Source organism: Capsicum annuum, chromosome 12 (assembly GCF_002878395.1).
Source record: "Capsicum annuum cultivar UCD-10X-F1 chromosome 12, UCD10Xv1.1, whole genome shotgun sequence".
NCBI classification, from domain to species: Eukaryota; Viridiplantae; Streptophyta; class Magnoliopsida; order Solanales; family Solanaceae; genus Capsicum; species Capsicum annuum.
The window spans coordinates 5,260,782-5,280,506 of record NC_061122.1 but is presented as its reverse complement, the minus strand read 5'-3'; the positions used below and the strand labels follow the sequence as shown (position 1 = coordinate 5,280,506).

The 19,725-nt window shown below is 37.8% G+C and overlaps 2 protein-coding genes across 6 annotated transcripts; both read right to left on the bottom strand.

Moving 5' to 3' along the window:
* Window positions 1-897: 897 nt before the first annotated feature.
* Window positions 898-9,779, bottom strand: LOC107850674 (mechanosensitive ion channel protein 2, chloroplastic). Of its 3 annotated transcripts, none has more exons than XM_047400624.1 (14): window positions 9,625-9,779; window positions 8,887-9,108; window positions 8,436-8,495; window positions 7,742-7,920; window positions 6,738-6,861; window positions 6,557-6,654; window positions 6,350-6,463; window positions 4,819-4,879; window positions 4,556-4,705; window positions 4,289-4,399; window positions 3,984-4,151; window positions 3,774-3,887; window positions 2,647-2,703; window positions 898-2,088 (listed from the first exon to the last, which is right to left on the bottom strand). In XM_047400624.1, the coding sequence occupies exons 2-14, from the start codon at window positions 8,971-8,973 to the stop codon at window positions 1,126-1,128; spliced, it is 2,286 nt and encodes a 761-aa protein (XP_047256580.1). In that variant the 5' UTR covers window positions 8,974-9,108; window positions 9,625-9,779; the 3' UTR covers window positions 898-1,125. The 3 variants fall into 3 exon arrangements, with proteins under 3 accessions (XP_047256580.1, XP_047256581.1, XP_047256582.1); XM_047400625.1 differs by having other exon boundaries at window positions 7,742-7,893; XM_047400626.1 differs by having other exon boundaries at window positions 7,742-7,890.
* A 3,169-nt stretch (window positions 9,780-12,948) lies between these two features.
* Window positions 12,949-19,702, bottom strand: LOC107851753 (uncharacterized protein At4g38062). Of its 3 annotated transcripts, XM_047400621.1 has the most exons (3): window positions 19,566-19,702; window positions 19,234-19,385; window positions 12,949-16,801 (listed from the first exon to the last, which is right to left on the bottom strand). In XM_047400621.1, the coding sequence occupies exons 2-3, from the start codon at window positions 19,340-19,342 to the stop codon at window positions 13,176-13,178; spliced, it is 3,735 nt and encodes a 1,244-aa protein (XP_047256577.1). In that variant the 5' UTR covers window positions 19,343-19,385; window positions 19,566-19,702; the 3' UTR covers window positions 12,949-13,175. The 3 variants fall into 3 exon arrangements, with proteins under 3 accessions (XP_047256577.1, XP_047256578.1, XP_047256576.1); XM_047400622.1 differs by lacking the exon at window positions 19,234-19,385; XM_047400620.1 differs by lacking the exon at window positions 19,566-19,702 and having other exon boundaries at window positions 19,234-19,559.
* Window positions 19,703-19,725: the final 23 nt, after the last annotated feature.

Below are 19,725 nucleotides of genomic sequence, written 5' to 3'. Positions count from 1 at the left end.
ATTAACGTATAAAAACACTTTTGTAGTTGGATGTTGCAGGACAAGTACTTTACCATAAAAAAAATGTATTGTATGCTTTTAATGTGACAAACTAATAATTGTGACAATTGGCAATTTAGGCACCAAACCACCGACACTTTTCTCTCTTACAGTTGTTTCGCACAATGTCTAATAATATTTATTATTATTTATTTCTTAATATATTTATAAAAATATTAAATTCAATATATTCGAAGAGTAATATAATAAAATTATTTATATTATTACTATTTAAATAGTCTAAATAATCCTTTACAAAAGCAATCTTATATTCACTCGAATACGAAATGTCCTACTAAGAAAGACGATAAATATTATTCGCCAGAGTCATTAGACAAAGAAAGTACTGTAATTCTCTGTATCTTATGGGGGATTCATTCATATTGAAGAATAAAGTCTTAGTATTCTATAGTCCGAATCATAAAATTATTGGTTTCAATAAAAATATTCCCCACACTATCAAAATTATAGTAAGTTGAATTCGTTTGACTAAACAATTGAAGTGAATAAGTATTTATCGAAAACTCACTCACTTTATACATATACGTTGTTAAATCATTTATTATGGTACGTTGAATTCGCTTAAAGAAAATAATTGGGATATTAAACCTTCACCAAAGACTATTGTGTTTTAGAGAAAGATCGGATCGCAAGAATTTATTGTATCAAACCTTATATATCTTGCATTTATATCGAAGGTTGTTTTCACAACTTAAATTTGTGACCATGCCAACGACTTTACCAATAATTTCAAGGCTCAACTTAAATATTTATCCATTTTTATTTAATAAATAACCAAGAAATAATAAATAATTAAGATAATAGTACGTATCCTTCTTTAAATATAAGCCTCGTATGTGAATGGAAAATGACGATTCCTATAGAAGTTGCTTGACTTAGCCAATAACCAAAAAAGTATGACACTGGAGGATCAAACTGGGCACAGTAAATACATACATAAAAAACCACTATGATAGGCTAAATACTTCCACTATCCTGGACTTCAAGACAACTACCATATATAAACATCAAATCTGGTGTTGACAAAGAAATAGTTTCACATGGTTAGAAACAAACACAGGTGGATCAATTTCCGGTAGAGGGCCGTTTACCCGACTGATCTGGAGCTGCAGAATTAGGACGGTTAGAACGTTGTCCATCTTGTTTATCTTTCTCTGCAACGGTAGAAGCATTGCCGCTACGGCTAGTTGCCATTTCCTTGGATTCAGCTGGATTTGGAGATGGTGATATCTCTTCTTCAATTGGAAGCATTCTTTTCGAACCCTCGAGAGCAACACCAAGAACTATGTTCTCTTCTAATGCAGGTTTTGATGGCACAGATGGTTGTGTGACTTGTGGTTTTTCGTCCTCTCTTTTAGATTGTGAAGTAGATAGGACACTGCCTGTTTTTCCTCTAACATCTGATGGAGAAGTTGCCGAATTATCAACTACACTGGTCGAGCGACCACTTCCCTGGCTCACCTTCTTAACTTGCTTGATGCTAGAAATGTTCTCTGGAAGATCTTTGGAATCAGATGTACCAACTTCTGCAGACTTTGACTCGGCTTTTGAAGTGTTTTTCACTGTTGCCTTACTCGGTTTTGGATCCAACGACGTTTTAGTGTCATCTTTGGATTCAGCAAACGCCATTTTGTCAACTTTGGGATCAATTTTCAAGTCAGAAATTGGCACATCCTTGCCATGAGAGAGAGCTGGAAGTGTTTCTTTGGTTTTAGGATCAGATGCAGGTCCACTCTTCGTTTCAACCTTGCTGTCACGTGCTGCTTTCATTGCTGCCTTTTCCTTGGTATCTTCTTCACCATTCACACGAATTGGCCGACCTTTTGAGCGATCTTCCCCATTGATCTTATAAGATGGCTCAATCAGTAGCAATGGACGAGTTGATGCTGCTCCACGATTGAAGGCAGAATCATATGGCATGTTTTCCAAGTCAGCATCACTGTATATTTTCTGAACCGTACGGATGGGAGTGGCAAGCCTAGCTCGGTGATGTCGAATAACTCTGAGAAGATCTAACAAAATAGCTTCCTAATATCATCGAAGAAAAAAGAAAAACAGACCAAATGAGCCACTCTCCAAACAAAATGGAAACAAAACTAACTAGCAATAAAGACGGTCGATATTATAACTCTCTTGTTAAACAAACATATGAAACAGCATCTTAGAAGACAAGGGAAACCATTGCCTTCTTTTTCCGTTCTTTTCCCAGATGAAGTTAACTGGCTGCCTATAGTTCATGGGGCCGAAAAGCAGAAAAACCGAATAGAAAAGAAAAGAAAAGAGCACATCTCATTTTGAAATCCAAAAAGATGATTCTGTCACTGGTACCAACAGAACTGTGCCTCTTCAATTACTTGATTTTTGGGGAGCAGGAGATGGGAGCGTTGGGGAGAGAAGTGAACTTCGGCAAGGAACAAACAGTCTCATTTGCAGTCATACATGGAAAATTTGGAAGAAGTATTTCATTGACAATTTACTACCAAAGCACTGGCTTCAAATTGAGGATAGAAGATTTTGCTGTTTTACTAAAAATTCTGGATTATCGAAACTTTTGCGTATAGGATTTGTAGTAGGATCGTCCCTCACCTTGACGCACAAGTATTCTTCAAAGTGTGATGTCTTGACAAAGCAGGATATTAAGATCTGCACAATCAATGAAGCATTGTACATAAAGAGTAACTAAACCACCAACAGAATATGAAAAGTAATTCAAGAATGTCAACCAATATTGAGAGAGAGAGAGAGACAGAGATAGACTACATCTCGAGGAGAATAAACTGCCTGTCCTTGAGTGTTCCATGAGTCTCTCACTTACATAATCGATATAAAATACACACACATGCCCTTTGGAAACAACAATGGATACCTTTGATGCCTCTGACATGCATCGTAAACTAAATGGATAGGTCGGCCATAACCTCAAGTAATACCTGATCGAAAGCAGGCAAGCAGGGTGATTAGTTTCAACTGGACTATGATCTTGAGGTTTCAATGCGACAAATGTTTTAAGACCATCAATCATTTTGATAAACTACCACTATATCGTTGACTATATAATCTTCACACACTGCTCTCTGGTGATATTACCAAAGGAGGATATAGGCGCTTCTTAATTTACTTGTTTCAAGTATCAGTTCGCAAGGTAAATAGGTCTCAGCGAACAGTGCACTAATAGAACAGTCTTATTCATACCCATAAAGCACGGAAGAAAGTATCAGTTCTCAAGGTAAATAGGTCTCGGCGAACAGTGCACTAATAGAACAGTCTCATTCATACCCATAAAGCACGAATCTTCAGTAACTTGGCATAAACTACTGTGCCTTGAGTATACATAAATTTCTCTCTTTCTATAAATTTCTCTCTTTCTATACATTATATTTGGTAATTGTAATTCAATTGCTTGGTTTGGAAGACAGCCCCACATCTTTGTCAAACTGTCTAACAACTTCAATTATGATACAATCCTTGCCTCTTATATTGGAGAGAACCAAAGCAGCAGCCACGATTTATGAAATAATTTTGGTTACTTTAGAGATCCAGCAAATTCGTAAACAGACAGAGGCACTCTCACACTCGAGAGAAAAGAGATTAGCACCCAAGATAATTTCAAAACAAACTGATTAGAAAATCACGTAACTAAAGTAGCATTTGCACTGATAATGACAATCCATCCAAAAGTCACAAGATACTAATGCTCAAATATTGACACTAACCAACAGGGCTTGATTTTCAGGGTTGACATTCTCCAGGAATACTCTTCTATGCAACCTCTGTTGATCAACTTGGGGATTCTTTGCCAAAACTTTGCGCATGTCAGCTACAATATTCTACAGAAAGAAGTCATGATAACCTTGAGATCAAACACCAATAGTATAACTTAATTTGCAGCGTTATCTTGGAGACGAGAATGAAGTAATGCTTACATTTATCTTACTGACATCCAAATGACTGATAGCTAGGTGAGTTTTAATACGCCAATGAGTTTTCTGAGTCAGATTTCTGACAACATTAACCGTAAACTTGTGGTTTGGAATATGAATAGCCTCCCGATCCTCGCCTCTTATGATTGTGGGGGACCACCAACCCACATGCTGCAGAAAACAGATATAGAAATTTTTACGAGACGCTGAAAAGCAAACAAAAGAAGTGCCAGAGGAAAAAACTCAATTCATTCTTCTGATCTCAAACATTAAATACTGGGCTTTCCCTGGTGAGCAAAAGTTCATACCTCAACTGTGCCCGAAACTTCATAGCCTTCAATCTTGGTTTGAATCCACTCGTTAAGAACAAATGGACGTGTGGCATGGATCATGATGCTTGAAAGAAAATTGGTGAATATCTGATAACATCACAAGAATAGTTGCATTACCATATTGTTCAAAACTGGAACAAGAACTATAAATAATAAACTGCCTTTTCCATGTCTATATGAAGATGAGCTTCAACAATAATGTTATAACCAACAAATACAGCAAGATAAAACTATGAAACAGACCTCACGTCCAGCAAGAGTCAGCAAGACTGTCCCAAGCCCTCCTGCAGTTAACCATTTCTGTGTAGAGAAACCCAGCAACTCCATGAACAATGACGCAGCTGCGACCCACACTGCAGAATAAACAGCTCTACCAGCAAACTGGAAGCCAATCTGCCAAGAAGCAAGACAACCATATATGTACAATCTATGTCAAGTGAGACTAACAACAATTACTTTCAGAAAAGGAAAAAAAAAATATACCAATAGGCGCAAAGAATTCTTACATTTCTAGTATCATTGGCATCACTAGACTCCATGAAAAACTTCTGTGCTTGTTGAATAACACTGCGTTCAATCACTCAAGGCTTACTCTTAACAAGATAAACAAACAGTTTAATGAAGCAAAAAGTACTCTAGTATGAACAAATTTTGATTGCAGGAGACCCGAGAACACTGAGTGCTAACAGAAGAAGACATGTAGCAGGTAAGCCACTGATCCTAGTGCCACAGTGTAGTAAATACTACTACATGTATTAAATAGAAAATTTATAGGAGCAACGCTTGGATACTAGGGCACTTATTATGCAACATTTCCGCTTTACCAGAATGGTGTTATCAAATTCGTGATTACTGTAAAACAAGTAACTTCCAGCTAATTAACAAAACAGTACAAAAAAGCTTCAGAGATGCTTCCCCCAACCCCTACAGCAGAGTAAGAGGCCTTTTGTTATCTAATCTATTCCAGTTTATCTGACGTGGCTCTCCATCTCTAAGATCTTAAAGAAACATACGATACTGCAAGGGGCGGACCTATGTAGGATTTTGGGGTACTCCAAAACCCACTAAACTCGACGTGGAATAGGTATAATTATATAAAAAATATATGAAAATAGATTTAAAACATATAAAAGCACCCACTATAACAAAAAGTTGGTTGGGTGCACTGGCATTTAGGTTGATCTTAAGGTCTTCAGTTTTTTAAATTTTTAAGCACCCACTATCCTTAAATCCTCAGTCCGCCACTAGATACTGCTACTTTTTATTATGCTAGTCTTCAGTCACAGTTTAGCAAATTATCACTATTTTAAACAATCTGGTTATTACTTTAAGCACATATCTTATCATTTCTAATATAGTATTTACATTGATACATCTCAAGACTTTCTTCAATTAAATTTTCTGCATGTTAATGCAGTCATCCAACTATATGAAAGCACAAGACACATGCCAACATACGGGCAACTGTCAACCAATTGTAATGACAGTCCAAGCAGAAAATCTTAGCACAATATTGAAACCTCAGCATCAGACCCACTGATTCTAGTAAATACATGATTTCTTTATAAAGCCTCACAAAATTTGTTCTACTTTAGAATTTTGTTTTTTAGTTGTTTTCAAATTTCATCGTGAGATTTTGTATAAGTTTAGTTGGTTGAAGAAGTTCTATTAAAAATAAGTCATGCTAAAGACAAGATACACTTGAACCATAAAAACCTGTGCTCAAATATTTTGATTTTCGAGCACAGGTTTGATTGCCCTAGCAATGGAGGGAATCTTTCCAGCAGGCAGGCTGCACTCTAGGCGGCTAGGAAGGCTCGCTAGACCAGACCAAGATTAATGAACAAGACATACTTCTAGTTACTGAAATTATTCTAGTTTTTCCAAGTGATAATCAGAAAAACAAACTGGGTCAAAGAAACTGCCAACATTATGCTTGTTCAATTCCGTTCGTTCGCCCATAATTCATAAACATTAGTATTAGATAAATGACTGGCTACAAAAGGAGTTTTTAAGATCTTCAGAAACCACACTTACCTGGACAAACAATATGCAAAGGCTAGCACAGTAGACAATGACTTCACAAAATTTAGAAGTCGCTGTTTAACAATTTGACTAGCTTCTGTGGGTAGCATCATAGGGTCCAATGCTCTGCAAGAAATATAGTTCATGCATCAGCTGGCCATTAGGAAGTATATTAGTCACAAGAGGGGAAGATCTCTGCTCGCAATTGAATGAACTAACCTGCAGACAAGCATTGCCCCAGTCCACAACAGCAAAGGTTGAAGATAAAAGGTCATTACATGATATGTACCACTCTTTCCCCAGCTGTTATCGCTCTTCTGCAAGCGGAAATTATTTTCAAACTGAAAAAGCCGAAGAGGATATGCAGAAAGATACATAACCAAAACAAACATACTCATACATGGAGGAGTAAGTTTCTACTTTGACGCAGTAGTGGTGAAAGACACCAAAGTGCAAAACCAAGGATTCCAATTGCTGGAAGCAACTTAAGCACATGTGGGCTGCCTTGTAAACTATTGTATGATCTGCATGGATCAACAATAATCTTGTTTATCAAAATTTACAAGGAAACAATAAAAACTACGTCAAACAGGTAAATGGGGTGAAATCTGGCTGCTGCTACTAAAGCATGTGGATGTGAGTTTGGTAGAGTGTATAAGAATAATGCAAAATATGATGTATTAGTAATGCTCGTATTAGCTATGCTTACAGTAGTTATACTTACATTTTTCTTATGCAGTGTTTGGTTTGATATATTAAAAATAATATGAATTACATAATTTTTTTAAAAAAATATTTTTTTACACAATACTCACCATATATATGTTGGAAAGGATGTGGAAATATTTTTTGACGGATAATAGTGTCTTTAATCATGTTAATGCATGCATTGGATCCATTGCATTGCTAATACCATGGATTTTTAGGTATTAGTAATACACACCTCAATACACAATAGACAAGCATTAGTTATACATAGGACAAAAAAAATATACCAAACAAGGTATTAGTAGTACTCATTAAATTAATACATATATTAACTTTTCAATACACTCTACCAAACGACCCCTAATGCTTTCTCCTCAAAGCAAGTGGACCTCATTCTATGTTTGATAGCTTGAAAACCATTCATAACACTCCTAAATTCAACTTCGATATATTAGATCTAAAAAAGTAAAGGGTTCCACCACAATGTAGATAGATGCTTTAATTTAATATATCCGTTAAGGTCTCCATTAAGATACTATAGCTATCTTCCTTCTAATTCAAATTATTTAGAACTATCATCCTCATCTGATCTTAAATTTCAACCTGTTCATCTTCATACGAATCTATCCATATGCTGGTAGATATAACACATGATACATTCATAGTCTTGCCTGATTGAACACAAACGAGAATTACCTTTTCAGTATAATAGCAGCATTCTTTACAGAAACGTCAAAAGCTTGGTCAGGTCTTAGGAACGAATTACACTTGAACAAATTGCTTCTATATGGGAGTACATGTTTCTTCACTTGCAATCCTTTTAAGTGAAGGATACTCCAAGAATCCTGCTGCGGAATATGTAACAAAACAGAAAACTTAACCGAGTTTAGAATAAATCAGAATCCCTGATCTTCTTTATTCAAGCTTAATACACTACCACGTCGTTATGGCAGAGAAGACATCAACAAGGAGAAAGTGCAAGCACATTATTTGCATAGATTACACTATCCTAGGATATAAAACCCATCGATCTAATTCTTTTACATGTTTTACAAAGATTGCCACCTCATTTTCTCTTGGAACTTTCTTTTCCCTCTTTTTACCAGGATAGTGAAGGCCAAGCAATAGAAAGTTTCTTTAGACCTTACTTCTTCTACTTATTTTCCCTTCCTTTTTAGACCTTATGAGGAGCGAAGACTCCATTTCTCCGATTGTTCAATCATTTCCAGGCGAACCAATATTTATAAAATGAGATAAACAAGACAGTGTTCCCAATGCATGGGTAGGAACAGGATGCACAAAGGGAGACGGGGAAGGAAGTTAAATACAATTTACACCAATCTTTCCCGGTTTCCAAAGAAGTCATCCAAGTATAATCAAAAGTACTTACCGATGAAAAAGAGGACAGATTCGTGGGACAAGAATGCCACCTACTTCTTCCAAGTGTGCTCTATAAGGAAACAAATGGAATTAAGCCAAATAATATGGAAAAGTTAATAGTCAAAACACACCTTAAGTATCCTGCTTTTTTCGAGTTCCACACGGTGTGTGAATGTGAGTCTCCTACCTAAACTATCAACAACAACAACAACATGTACGCACAAACCTTAACTCTATCTCAAGTAGAAAGACTGTTTCCGATAGACTCCTACCTGAACTATCACTGACTAGTTATCAACTATCAGTTGTTCCTTTTCCCAAAATAACACCATCGTTCAGGTAGGAAACTCACACTTGGAACTCGAAAAACCGAGATACTTTACGTGTGTGTGCTTAACCCTTCACTCAATAAGGAAAGAACAACTAGTAACGTAAACAATATAACCAAGTGGGAAAGGTACCTGTATAGGTGAATATTTGTTAAGGCGCTCGTGGTTCTTGCAAGTTCCCAAATAATGGGACAACTGCAAAGAACCAGCAGTAACCATTATTAGACAAAGCAAACCAAACAACCAACTATCAATAGCAGCAGCATAGGACAATTAAGCTACTCCACATTGATTCAAGAATCCTTCTAAATTGATTATTTCCCCACAAACTCTATAACTTTGTTGAAAAAATATCTGCAAAATCCATAATTGAAAACATCATCACAATTTGAATGAAAAATTAAATCTTTTCAAATGGGTATTTTCTTCTTCTTTTTTTCACATAATTCAAATTTCTACTAATGAAATTTCCATTACAAACTGAAAAAATTATAGTAAATTGATTTACCGAAACCAAAATTGAGCAAAAAAAAAGCCAACTTTCACAATTAAAATCAAATTTTTAACTGGGTCTTTTCTTTATTCACATTATTCAAATTTCTAACTGAAAAAAATTACAGCAAATTAAATTTTTGAAGCCAAATTTGAGCAAAAAAACAACTTTCACAATAAAAATCAAATCTTTTTAACTGAGTATTTTCTCTTTTCAAAAAATTCAAATTTCTACTAATGGAATTTCCAATAAAAGCTGAAAAATTATAGAAAAAATTGAGCAAAATAATAATAATAACAACAATAATAATAAATAAATAAATAAATAAATAAATAAATAAAGGAAACTAACAAGATGATTATGATGATGAAACTAACCTTGCAAAAAATTTCAGATTCTTTTACTGTTGGAATTGAGAGAAACGGAAAATAAGCTTAATTATAAAATTGGATGTGGGAAAACGATGTCGTTTTCATGAGGGGCTGCAACAAGGAGGGGGGGGGGAAGTTATGGAGGTGGAAAAAAGAGAGTATTATTGTATTTTTCTTAAAAATTTATAATAAAAAAAAAAGTAGTTTCGTTTGAATTTATTTGTTTAATTTAATTTAGTACAGAGCTTAATAAATATAAAATTTGAATTAAATCTATTAAAATATTTTTAATTATGTAATTTTAATCATATCAAAGAAAAAAATGCATTCATTTTTAATTATTAACTAAAAAAAAAGGTTATGTTGAATTGGGGCTGCTAGGCATATTGGAATAATAATATTCCATTGGGAAATTGAGGTTGAGGTGCTGTTTTGCCCTTGTCGAAAACACCAAGGTCAATTTTGGGATAAAAAAGTTTTGGCAAAATATTTATAAATCAGTATGTTTTATATACTAATTATACATATTATAGAAGATTTGTGCTCTATGTGTTAGGGACCTTAACGACAACAATACATATTATATTTGCATAAGTGGAGTATGGAGAGGGCGAGTGTATGTACTTTGCAAGTTAACTATAAGTTAGATAACTTTTTTAAAAATAAAACTTGTCAGACTTATAAGTAGTTAAAATGATTTTAAATTAGGAAATGCGATGTAATTTGTAAGGTTTCAAATAATCAAATTTATTTAATATCTCATAATGTATCGCTCGGAATTTTTTTCGGAGCTTGAGCCCATTTTTTGAACTGTGGACTAACATCCATCCACCGAAAGTTGTAAAAAACCATTATTTTTGTCGTTTCGCTCGGTTGACTTGAAAAACGACTCCTTCAGCCCTGTCAAAGCAACCGATCAAATTTATAGACCGTCAGGGGACCACCTGAAAGGTTTGCCCATAATTTTTTTGAAGCCTGAACCCACCCCGAACCTTGAGTTAACACCCACCGAAAGCCGCAAAAAACCCACGATTCCTGCCGTTTCTCCCACCTACCCCCCGAATCGTGGGCTAACACCCACTGAAAGTTGCAAAAAACCCGTGATTCCTGTAGTTTCGCCTATTTGACTTGGAAAATGGCTCCCCCAACCCCGCCAAAGCACACCGATTCATTTAAAAGGCCATCGGGGGACCGCCAGAGAAGTTTCGCCCAGATATTTTTTGGAGCCCGAGCCGACCCCCGAATTGTGGGCTAACACCCATCGAAAGTCATAATAAATCATGATTCCTATCGTTTCGCCCGTTTGACTTGAAAAATGGCCTCCCCGGTGCCGCCAAAGCAACCTGTTCCATTTAATAAACTGTCGAGGGACCGGTCGAGAAGTTTTACCCACAATTTATTCTAAATCCCAAGTGCACTCCCTAAAACTTGGGCTGATACCCATCAAAGTCTCAAAAAATCTGTGATTCCTGCCGTTTAGCCCGTTTGACTTGCCAAATTCATTTAAAAGGCCGCGGAGGGACCGCCCGAGAAGTTTCGTCCAGATTTTTTTGGAACCCGGGCCCACCCCCGAATCATGGGCTAACACCCATCGAAAGTCGTAATATATCGTAATTCTTGTCGTTTTGCCTGTTTGACTTGAAAAATGGCTCCCCCTACACCGCCAAGGCAACTCGATTCATTTAATAAGCCGTTGGGAGAACGCCCGAGAAGTTTCACCCATAATTTATTCTAAAGCCCGAGTGCACTCCCCCAAAACGTGGGCTAACACCTACAGAAAGTCTAAAAAAAACTATGATTCCTGTTGTTTCGCCCGTTTGACTTGCAAAATGGCTCCCCCAATCCCGCCAAAGCAACACGATCTACTTAATAGTCTATCAAGGAACCTCCCGAGAAGTTTTCCCTAAATTTTTTTCAGAGCCCGAGCCCACCCCCCGAACCATGGACTAACACCTACTGAGAGTAGCAAAAAAACCATTATTCCTGTCGTTCTCACATTTGACATGGAAAATGGCCCCCCCGCCCCACCAAAACAATCCGGTTCATTTAATAGGCCGTCGGCGCACCGCTCAAGAAGTTTCGCCCATAACTTTTTATGGAGCCCGAGCCCACTCTCCGAACCTTGGGCTAACACCCATCGAAGGTAGCAAAAAAAACTACGATTCTTGTTGTTTCGCCCGTTTGACTTAGAAAATAGTTCTCCCGACCCCGCCAAAGCAACTCGATCCATTTAATAGGCCGTTAGAGGACCATTCGAGAAGTTTCACTCAGAATCTTTTTGGAGCCCGAGCCCACCCCTCGAATCGTGCGTTGTGGTTTTGCCTATTTGACTTGGAATATATCTTCCCCGATCCCGCCAAAGCAACCCGATTCATTTAATATGCCGCCGTGGGACCGCTTGAGAAGTTTCACCCAAGAAATTTTTTGAAGCCCGAGCCCACCCCCAAGTTGTTGGCTAACACCCATCAAAAATCGCAAAAAACCCGCGATTCTTGCCGTTTCGCCCATTTGACTTGAAAATGGACTTCTTCGGCCCCGCCAAAGCAACCCGATCCATTTAATAGGTCGTCAGGATCGCCCAAGAAGATTCACTTAGAATTTTTTCCGAAGCCCAAGCCCACCCCACTAACCGTGGGTTAACACCTACCGAAAGTCGCAAAACATCCGTGATTCCTGTCGTTTCGCCCATTTGACTTTGATAATGGGTCCCCGTCCCCGCCAAAACAACCCCATCCATTTAATAGGCAGTCGGGGGACCACTCGAGAAGTTTCACCGAGAATTCTTTTAAAAGCCCTTGCCACTCCCCGAACCATGGGCTAACCACCCATCGAAAGTCACAAAAAACTCGTGATTCCTTTTGTTTTGCCCGTTTGACTTGGAAAATAACCCTCTCAGCCAGCCAAAGCAACCCGATCCATTTAACACGCCGTCGGGACCGCCCAATAAGTTTTGCCCATAATTTTTTCAAAGCCCGAGCCCACCCCCCGAACCGTGGGGCTAACACCCACCGAGAGTCGCAAAAAATCGCCATTCTCACCGTTTCACCGGTTTGACTTGGAAAATGTTGCAACATTTTTGGAAGTAGCTAATGATTTGTGTTAATGAAGTTAGTTCACTTAAGGAGGTTCTTTGTTAATGATGTTTTCTCATGTATTAAAATCTTAGTCAATTCTTCCCTACGATCAAGATAGTTCACTTGTTCAGCTTACAGGAAGGAATGAAAACCGTTAATATGTATCAAAACCACCCTTAACATATAACAAAATACAAAGTACATATGCAGTGTAATCCCACCACACACAAGTATGGACTGACCTTAACATATAACATGAATAACAAAATTCAGAAATCAAATTATTACCAAATTGTAACTCTGTCTTGAACATGAATAAAAAAATCAAAGTGAAAAATACTACAAAGTTGCTGAAATCAAAGCTCGAGTAAGTAGTACATGTGTTCTTTCAAGTTACAGATTGCTGACAAGATAACAACAATTAAGAATATTGTCAAGAAGCTATACAAAAAAATAACTTCTTTCCCTATTTGAATTTCTTTGTTAATTGTTGAGAGATCTCAACGGTGATCTTTCATCAAGAATAGCTTCTAATCTCTTGGTCGGAGTGGAAAGGTGTTGTCTGCTATGGTTCTCTTTAACAGGGTCAAAGAATTCATTATCCGATATCAAGTCTGTTCCCGACATACTGCTGTCACAGTTTTGTACTATCTTTTCCAGACTATCGGATAGCTGCATATCTTCTTTAGACATCCGGTTAATTCTTTCTGATAATCCTACGAAAGTGTCAAGCAACTTGTCCTTGTCTGATGACAATTTCCTGACATCTTCAAGAAGCTTCGTTTTTTCTCCACAAAGTTCCTTGATCACAATATCTGCGCTTCGTACTTGCTTTTCAAGATTAAACTGCAATGCATCTATCTCTGATCTTTTTGCTTCCATCTCAACTTCAAGGTCTGTCCTTTTTCTAACAGAATTAGACAAACGTTTCTCCAAGTGCTCCACTTCCTTTTGCAACTTGTAAAAATCATTTTCCAGTTCAACGATCACCAAGTTTCTTATCTGTATTTCAATATCCTTCAAGATCGCAGCTGTTCTCATCTTCTCCCAGGTTTTATGGAACACATCAACCTCTGCTTGCATCTCTGTGAGACTGGCCGAAAATGAGCTAGTTGAACTTTCAAACTCATTTTCCAGCGAGCTAACAAGTTGCTGAAGGTCATATATTCTGTGGTTTTTCTCTTCAACAAGCTGGCGGAGGCTCTCTTTCTCGTTCTTATGCTTTGTTTCTGCTTCCACTTGTGTTAAAATGGCACCTTCGAGCTCTTTTCTCACCCACTCTTGCTCCAAATACTCCACCTCCTTCTGAAGATCATATATTCTCTGGTCTTTCTCTTCAACAAGCTGGCGGAGGCGCTCTTTCTCGTTTTTATGCTTTGTTTCTGCTTCCACTTGTGTTAAAATGGCACCTTCAAGCTCTTTTCTCACCCACTCTTGCTCCAAATACTCCACTTCCTTCTGAAGATCATATATTATGTGGTTTTTCTCTTCAACAAGCTGGTGAAGGCTCTCTTTCTCGTTCTTATGCTTTGTTTCTGCTTCCACTTGTGCTAAAATGGCACCTTCAAGTTCTTTTCTCACCCACTCTTGCTCCAAATACTCCTCCTTGTGAAGATCCCGAGAGATATTCTTGTCCTCAATATTTTCACTGAGCAACGCCGTCTGTTCCCGTCTCTTGAGTTCCTCCTTCAAGTCGAACAGCTGCTGCTGGAGTTCATTCACTCTTCTATCTTTTTCTGCCAGCTTGAATTCAAGGCTTTCTCTTTCTTGCTTGAGGTCAAATTCAAGACCTGCTTGGGCAAGAAGGGAGGCTTCTACTTGTATCCTCCTCTGATGGTTTTCTTCCAGGTTGGCTTTCAACTTTTCAGCAACGGATTTCCATAACTGCAGTTCAAATTCCAGTTCATTTCCTTCACCGAAACTTTCAGCAAGTTCTTCGTTTGCTCTATCCAAGGCATCACGGACTTGTTCCAAGTCACTCTTTGTATGCAATACCTGCTCCTTCAAATGACTTTGAGAAGTCGATGCTTCTTTCAGCATTTCCTTCAGTGTATCAACCTCTCTTTGTAAAGGAAGCTGTCGTTGTTCTTCAGAATTCAAGGACTCGATTTTTTCTGATAGCAGTGCTACCTTTTCACGCTGCTCTTCAAGATCTTCCTGAACTCTAACAAGAGCTTCATTCTTCGTATTCAACTGTTTGATTAGAGTAGAGATATTCTCAACTCCGTCTCTCTTTTCCAACTCCATAGAAGCATAATCATCAGCAATTCTTTGATGTAGCTCAAAAAACTGAGATTTCAACACTAACAGCATCATGGAAGTCTCCTCATTCTGTAGAGTTAACTGCAATGTCAACGATTCACACGTCGCCAACTCCTCTCGAAGTTCAGTTATCAATGTATCCTTGCTCTGTACAGAAGACTTGTAGAGATCAATCTCCTCCGTTAGTCGCTCCAATTTAGAAGCCCATTCAGCTTCTTTGGCTTTGAGATTACCAAAACAGTCCCTATGCACCTCCTCCAGGCCTCTGAGCTTGTTTCGGAGTTTTGACAAGGAAGAAGCTTCTCCAGCTTCTTGAATTTTGGCTTCCTGGAGTTCTTTAACAGATGTCATCAATTCATGATTCTCTTGCTCTACCCTCCTGAATTGGTACTCCATTTCCTTGTGAAGTGCATCCCTTGTACCCAATATGTCTCTTAGATTCGCAATTTCTTTGTCCCTCTGACTTGTCAGACTCTCAATTATAGACTTGGATTCCTCATACTCCGCGCAGACACTGTTTAAGGATGTATTAGACTCCGCAAGTTGAACTTCCAGCAGTTTTCTCCTGCTTTCTTCATGAGCCAAAGCCTGATTGCACATCCACAAACGACTTTCAAGATCTTTCGATATTCTAAGCTGAGAATCTAAATTCATCTGCAGTTTAGAAATCTCATCTAGCAATGTGGATCTCTCCTTTACCCATTCTTTCTCCTCCTCTCGATGTTGTTGCCTGAGCCTGCCATGAGCCTCCTCCAGATGACTGAACTGCTCCTTCTTCCATTTAAGTTGATCTGCAAGCTTCTTGTTTTCCTCCTCTATCTCAAAAAGCATATCATCATCATGCCTCGGCTCTTTGGATGCTTTCGCTCTCTTCTCAGCTTCTGAGGATCTTTTCTGTGAAGTTGATACAACTTCCCTTAGTCCCTCAATTTCCTGTTTGAGGGTACGAATTTGTTGCTCTTGATCCAAATTAGCTGCAGTTGCGCCATCTAGAGCCAATGCCATTCCTCTATAATCATCTTCAAACTTTTTAAGCTGTTGCCTGAGCTTGCCATGAGCCTCCTCGAGATGACTAAACTGCTCCTTCTTCCATTTAAGTTGATCTGCAAGCTTCTTGTTTTCCTCCTCTATCTCACAAAGCATGTCATCATTGTGCCTCGACTCTTTGGATGCTTTCGCTCTCTTCTCAGCTTCTGAGGATTTTTTCTGTGAAGTTGATACAACTTCCCTTAGTCCCTCAATTTCCTGTTTGAGAATACGAATTTGTTGCTCTTGATCCAAATTAGTTGCAGTTGCACCATCTAGAGCCAACGTCATCCCTCTATAATCATCGTCATACTTTTTAAGCTGTTGCCTGAGCTTGCCATGAGCCTCCTCCAAGTGACCGAACTGTTCCTTCTTCCATTTAAGTTGATCTGCAAGCTTCTTCTTTTCCTCCTCTATCTCAGAAAGCATATCATCATTGTGCCTCGGCTCTTTGGATGCCTTCGCGCTCTTCTCAGCTTCTGAGGATTTTTTCTGCGAAGTTGACACAGCTTCCCTTAGCCCCTCAATTTCTTGTTTGAGAGAAAGAATTTGTTGGTCTTTATCCAAATTAGTTGCAGTTGCACCATCTAGAGCCAACGCCATCCCTTTATAATCATCTTCGTACTTTTTAAGCTGTTGCCTGAGCTTGCCTTGAGCCTCCTCCAAGTGACTGAACTGTTCCTTCTTCCATTTAAGTTGATCCACAAGTTTCCTGTTCACCTCCTCTATCTCGAAAAGCCTATCATCATTGTGCCTCAGCTCATCTAGTGCTTCATGTGTAGTGTCCATTTCCTCACTTCTACCGAGATCAAATATAGCACCTGTTGGAACAAAAGAGAGAATTTCGGCATCAAAACATGATCTACTATCATAAGCTTAATAACGCGTAAACATATATAATATCAGTCAACCAAATAATCAGAACTGAAGTTGAGCAGTTTGCGGAATTATAGCTAACTATTTTGCCAAAGCAATATTCTGACCTTAAGAAAAGAAACAAAAGATAGCTAAATGGACTAGTTACTCTTGTTTCTACTCTAACATAGCAGCATTTTAGCCTACCAGTCCTTCACACCTTCCCAATCCAAAATAAGCAACGTCTTGACTGTAAAGTAAAAAACTGAACCTTTTACCTCATTTTCAACTCTATACATATATATTCATACACAATTAGTATCATCATTCTGATAGCTTACAAAGAAATTGCCAGAAAATCACATCTTACAAGTTCCTAACCACTTCACACAACTTGAGTTGAGCAGGTTACAGAATTACAGTAAAAAATTTGAAACGAAAGGACAAAAAATTAATTCTTTTACCGCATTTCCAACACTATACATATATTTTATAAGAGATAACTTTCATCACTTTGACAGCTTACACATTGCTAAAAGTAATCATAATTACAAGTTTCTAGCCACTTCACAAATTGAGTTGAGCAGATCACAGAATTACAGTAAAAAATTGACACAAAAAGTTGAACTTTTTTCCTCATTTTAAAACACTACAGATTCATTTGTACAAGATTTGTATCATCATTCATTACAAAATCGGAAAAAAAAAAAAAAATCACTTCAAATTGCTAAAAGTAATCAGATTTTCAAATGACAAGTTCCTATCCACCTCACCACTTGAGTTGAGCAGGTTATAAATTCACAGCCAAATACTAGAGGATAAATTTTGGGATTAAATTTTTTGTGGTTGGTTGAAGGTAGTGTCTATTTGAAACATTCTCGGGTAAGGTCCGCATACATCCTACCCTTCCCAAACCCCACGTTGTTGGATTTAATACCAAAATCTTGGTATAGCTTATCTCATGTAGAAGGCAGGATTGGTATATCCTGGTTTTGAACCAAACAACCCCAGAAAGAGCAAAATATTAAACCTTTTACCTCATTTCCAACACTAAAAAAAAAGGGCAGCCCGGTGCACTAAAGCTACCGCTATGTGCGGTGTCCGGGGAAGGGCCCCACCACAAGGGTGTATCGTACGCAGCCTTACCTTGCATTTCTGCCAGAGGCTATTTCCAAGGCTTGAACCCGTGACCTTCTGGTCACATGGCAGCAACTTTACCAGTTACTCCAAGGCTCCCCTTCGTTTCCAACACTAGACATATATTTATTTATACAAGATTACTACTAAAATTTAAAGATGCCCTATTGAGGCGCGAGAGATTGGCTATATGATTATATAAGGATAGATAAAGTTGGGCCGAAAAAGTAATGGAAAGAGGTGATTAGCAACGACACTTGATCCATAGCTTATCGAGGACGTGACCCTAGAATAAGAGGGTTCGGCGGCGAGTATTAAGGTATAAGGTTAGTAGGTATTTGAGCATTGTCTAGTCTTCTCTATTGTCTTATTACCTATTGTTTCCTTTGCTTCAATTACGTCTTGTTTGTCATTTTGCTATTGTTCTTCTCCTTATCTTTGGCAGGATTTCTTCATTACTTTGCATACGTTTGATATATTTTATTTGAGCCGAGGATCTATTGGAAACAGCCCCTCTACGTTCACAAGGTTAGGGTAAGGCTCTGAGAACACACCACCCTCCCCAAACCCCACATGAGGGATTACACGAGGTTTCTTCTTGTTGTACTAAAATTTAAAGAATTTCTAACATTAGAATGTCAACAAAACACATACATACACAGAATCAAGACGAAGAAAGATAAACCAGTAACATTTAGTGATTTTTCTGGAAATCCACAAAATAAAAGTTCAATAAGAACACTTCTACATACGTGAAAAGAGCAAAATATTAAACCTGTTACCTCATTTCCAACATTACACATATATTTATACAAAAACAACAATAATAACATACACAGTGTAGTTAGTGGCTGACCCAGGATTCAGAAATTCTTGGTGCACAGGAGGTTCAAACATATTTATTGATGCATAAAGTCTTTAAGGTTCTGCCTGAATATTAAAGTACCCAACTATCTTCCCGATTTACTGAGTGCTTTTCTAAATCCTTATACCAATTTTTATACATTTTTTATATAATTATACCTAATCTGTGTCAATACGTCCACCCCTAAGTGTAGTCCTACAAGTGGGGTCTGGGGAGCGTAGAGTGTACCCAAAATTTACCCCTATCTTAGGAGGTAGTGAGATTGTTTACGATAGACCCTCGACTCATAGAATACTATTTCTTTCTACAAATTACTAAAATTAAAAGAATTACTAACTTCAGAGTGTCAACACAACACATACAAGTGCTATGTGCGAGTCCAGAGAAGGGCCGAACCATTAAGTTGCGCGGACTCTCCGCACCCGTGTCGGATTCTCCATAAATACACTAGTTTTGGCGAATCCAACACCCACCCGTTGACATGATTGAAGAGTTCGAGCAACATAGCCGGACCACAAGTCTACTGCACGCAGTCTTTCCTTGCATTTCTGCCAGAAGTTACAAATTTTTCCAGACACCCAAAAACATTAAAAATTACTAATTTTTCCAGACACCCACAAAAGAAAATCCAACAAAAATTCACATCATCGTAAAACAAGATTCAATTTTTCTTTCTATTAACTAATCAAGAACCAAAAATGAACAAATGGGGTTCTTGGGAAAATTACCTTTGAGTGAATTTCTGGGTTGTTTTAGTCCATTCAACAAAAAACAAAAAGTGGGTTTTCAGTTTGAAGTAAAGAAATTGAAAGTTACAAGCTTTAATGGAAGAGTAAAAAAGGAAAAAAAAGATGAAAGATTATTGAGTGTCAGATAGTAGCCGTTGAG

What these genes read in the sequence shown, in the direction of transcription:
- LOC107850674 (XM_047400624.1), bottom strand. Translation starts at nt 8,973, where the DNA reads ATGGTTACTGCTGGTTCTTTGCAGTTGTCCCATTATTTGGGAACTTGC. An exon ending in GTAGAAACTTACTCCTCCAT is followed by an intron (nt 6,655 to 6,737) that starts GTATGAGTATGT and finishes TTCCGCTTGCAG; the next exon opens with AAGAGCGATAACAGCTGGGG. An exon ending in GGGGCAATGCTTGTCTGCAG is followed by an intron (nt 6,464 to 6,556) that starts GTTAGTTCATTC and finishes TATTTCTTGCAG; the next exon opens with AGCATTGGACCCTATGATGC.
- LOC107851753 (XM_047400621.1), bottom strand. Translation starts at nt 19,342, where the DNA reads ATGTTGCTCGAACTCTTCAATCATGTCAACGGGTGGGTGTTGGATTCG. An exon ending in AGAGTCCGCGCAACTTAATG is followed by an intron (nt 16,802 to 19,233) that starts GTTCGGCCCTTC and finishes TTGTTCCAACAG; the next exon opens with GTGCTATATTTGATCTCGGT.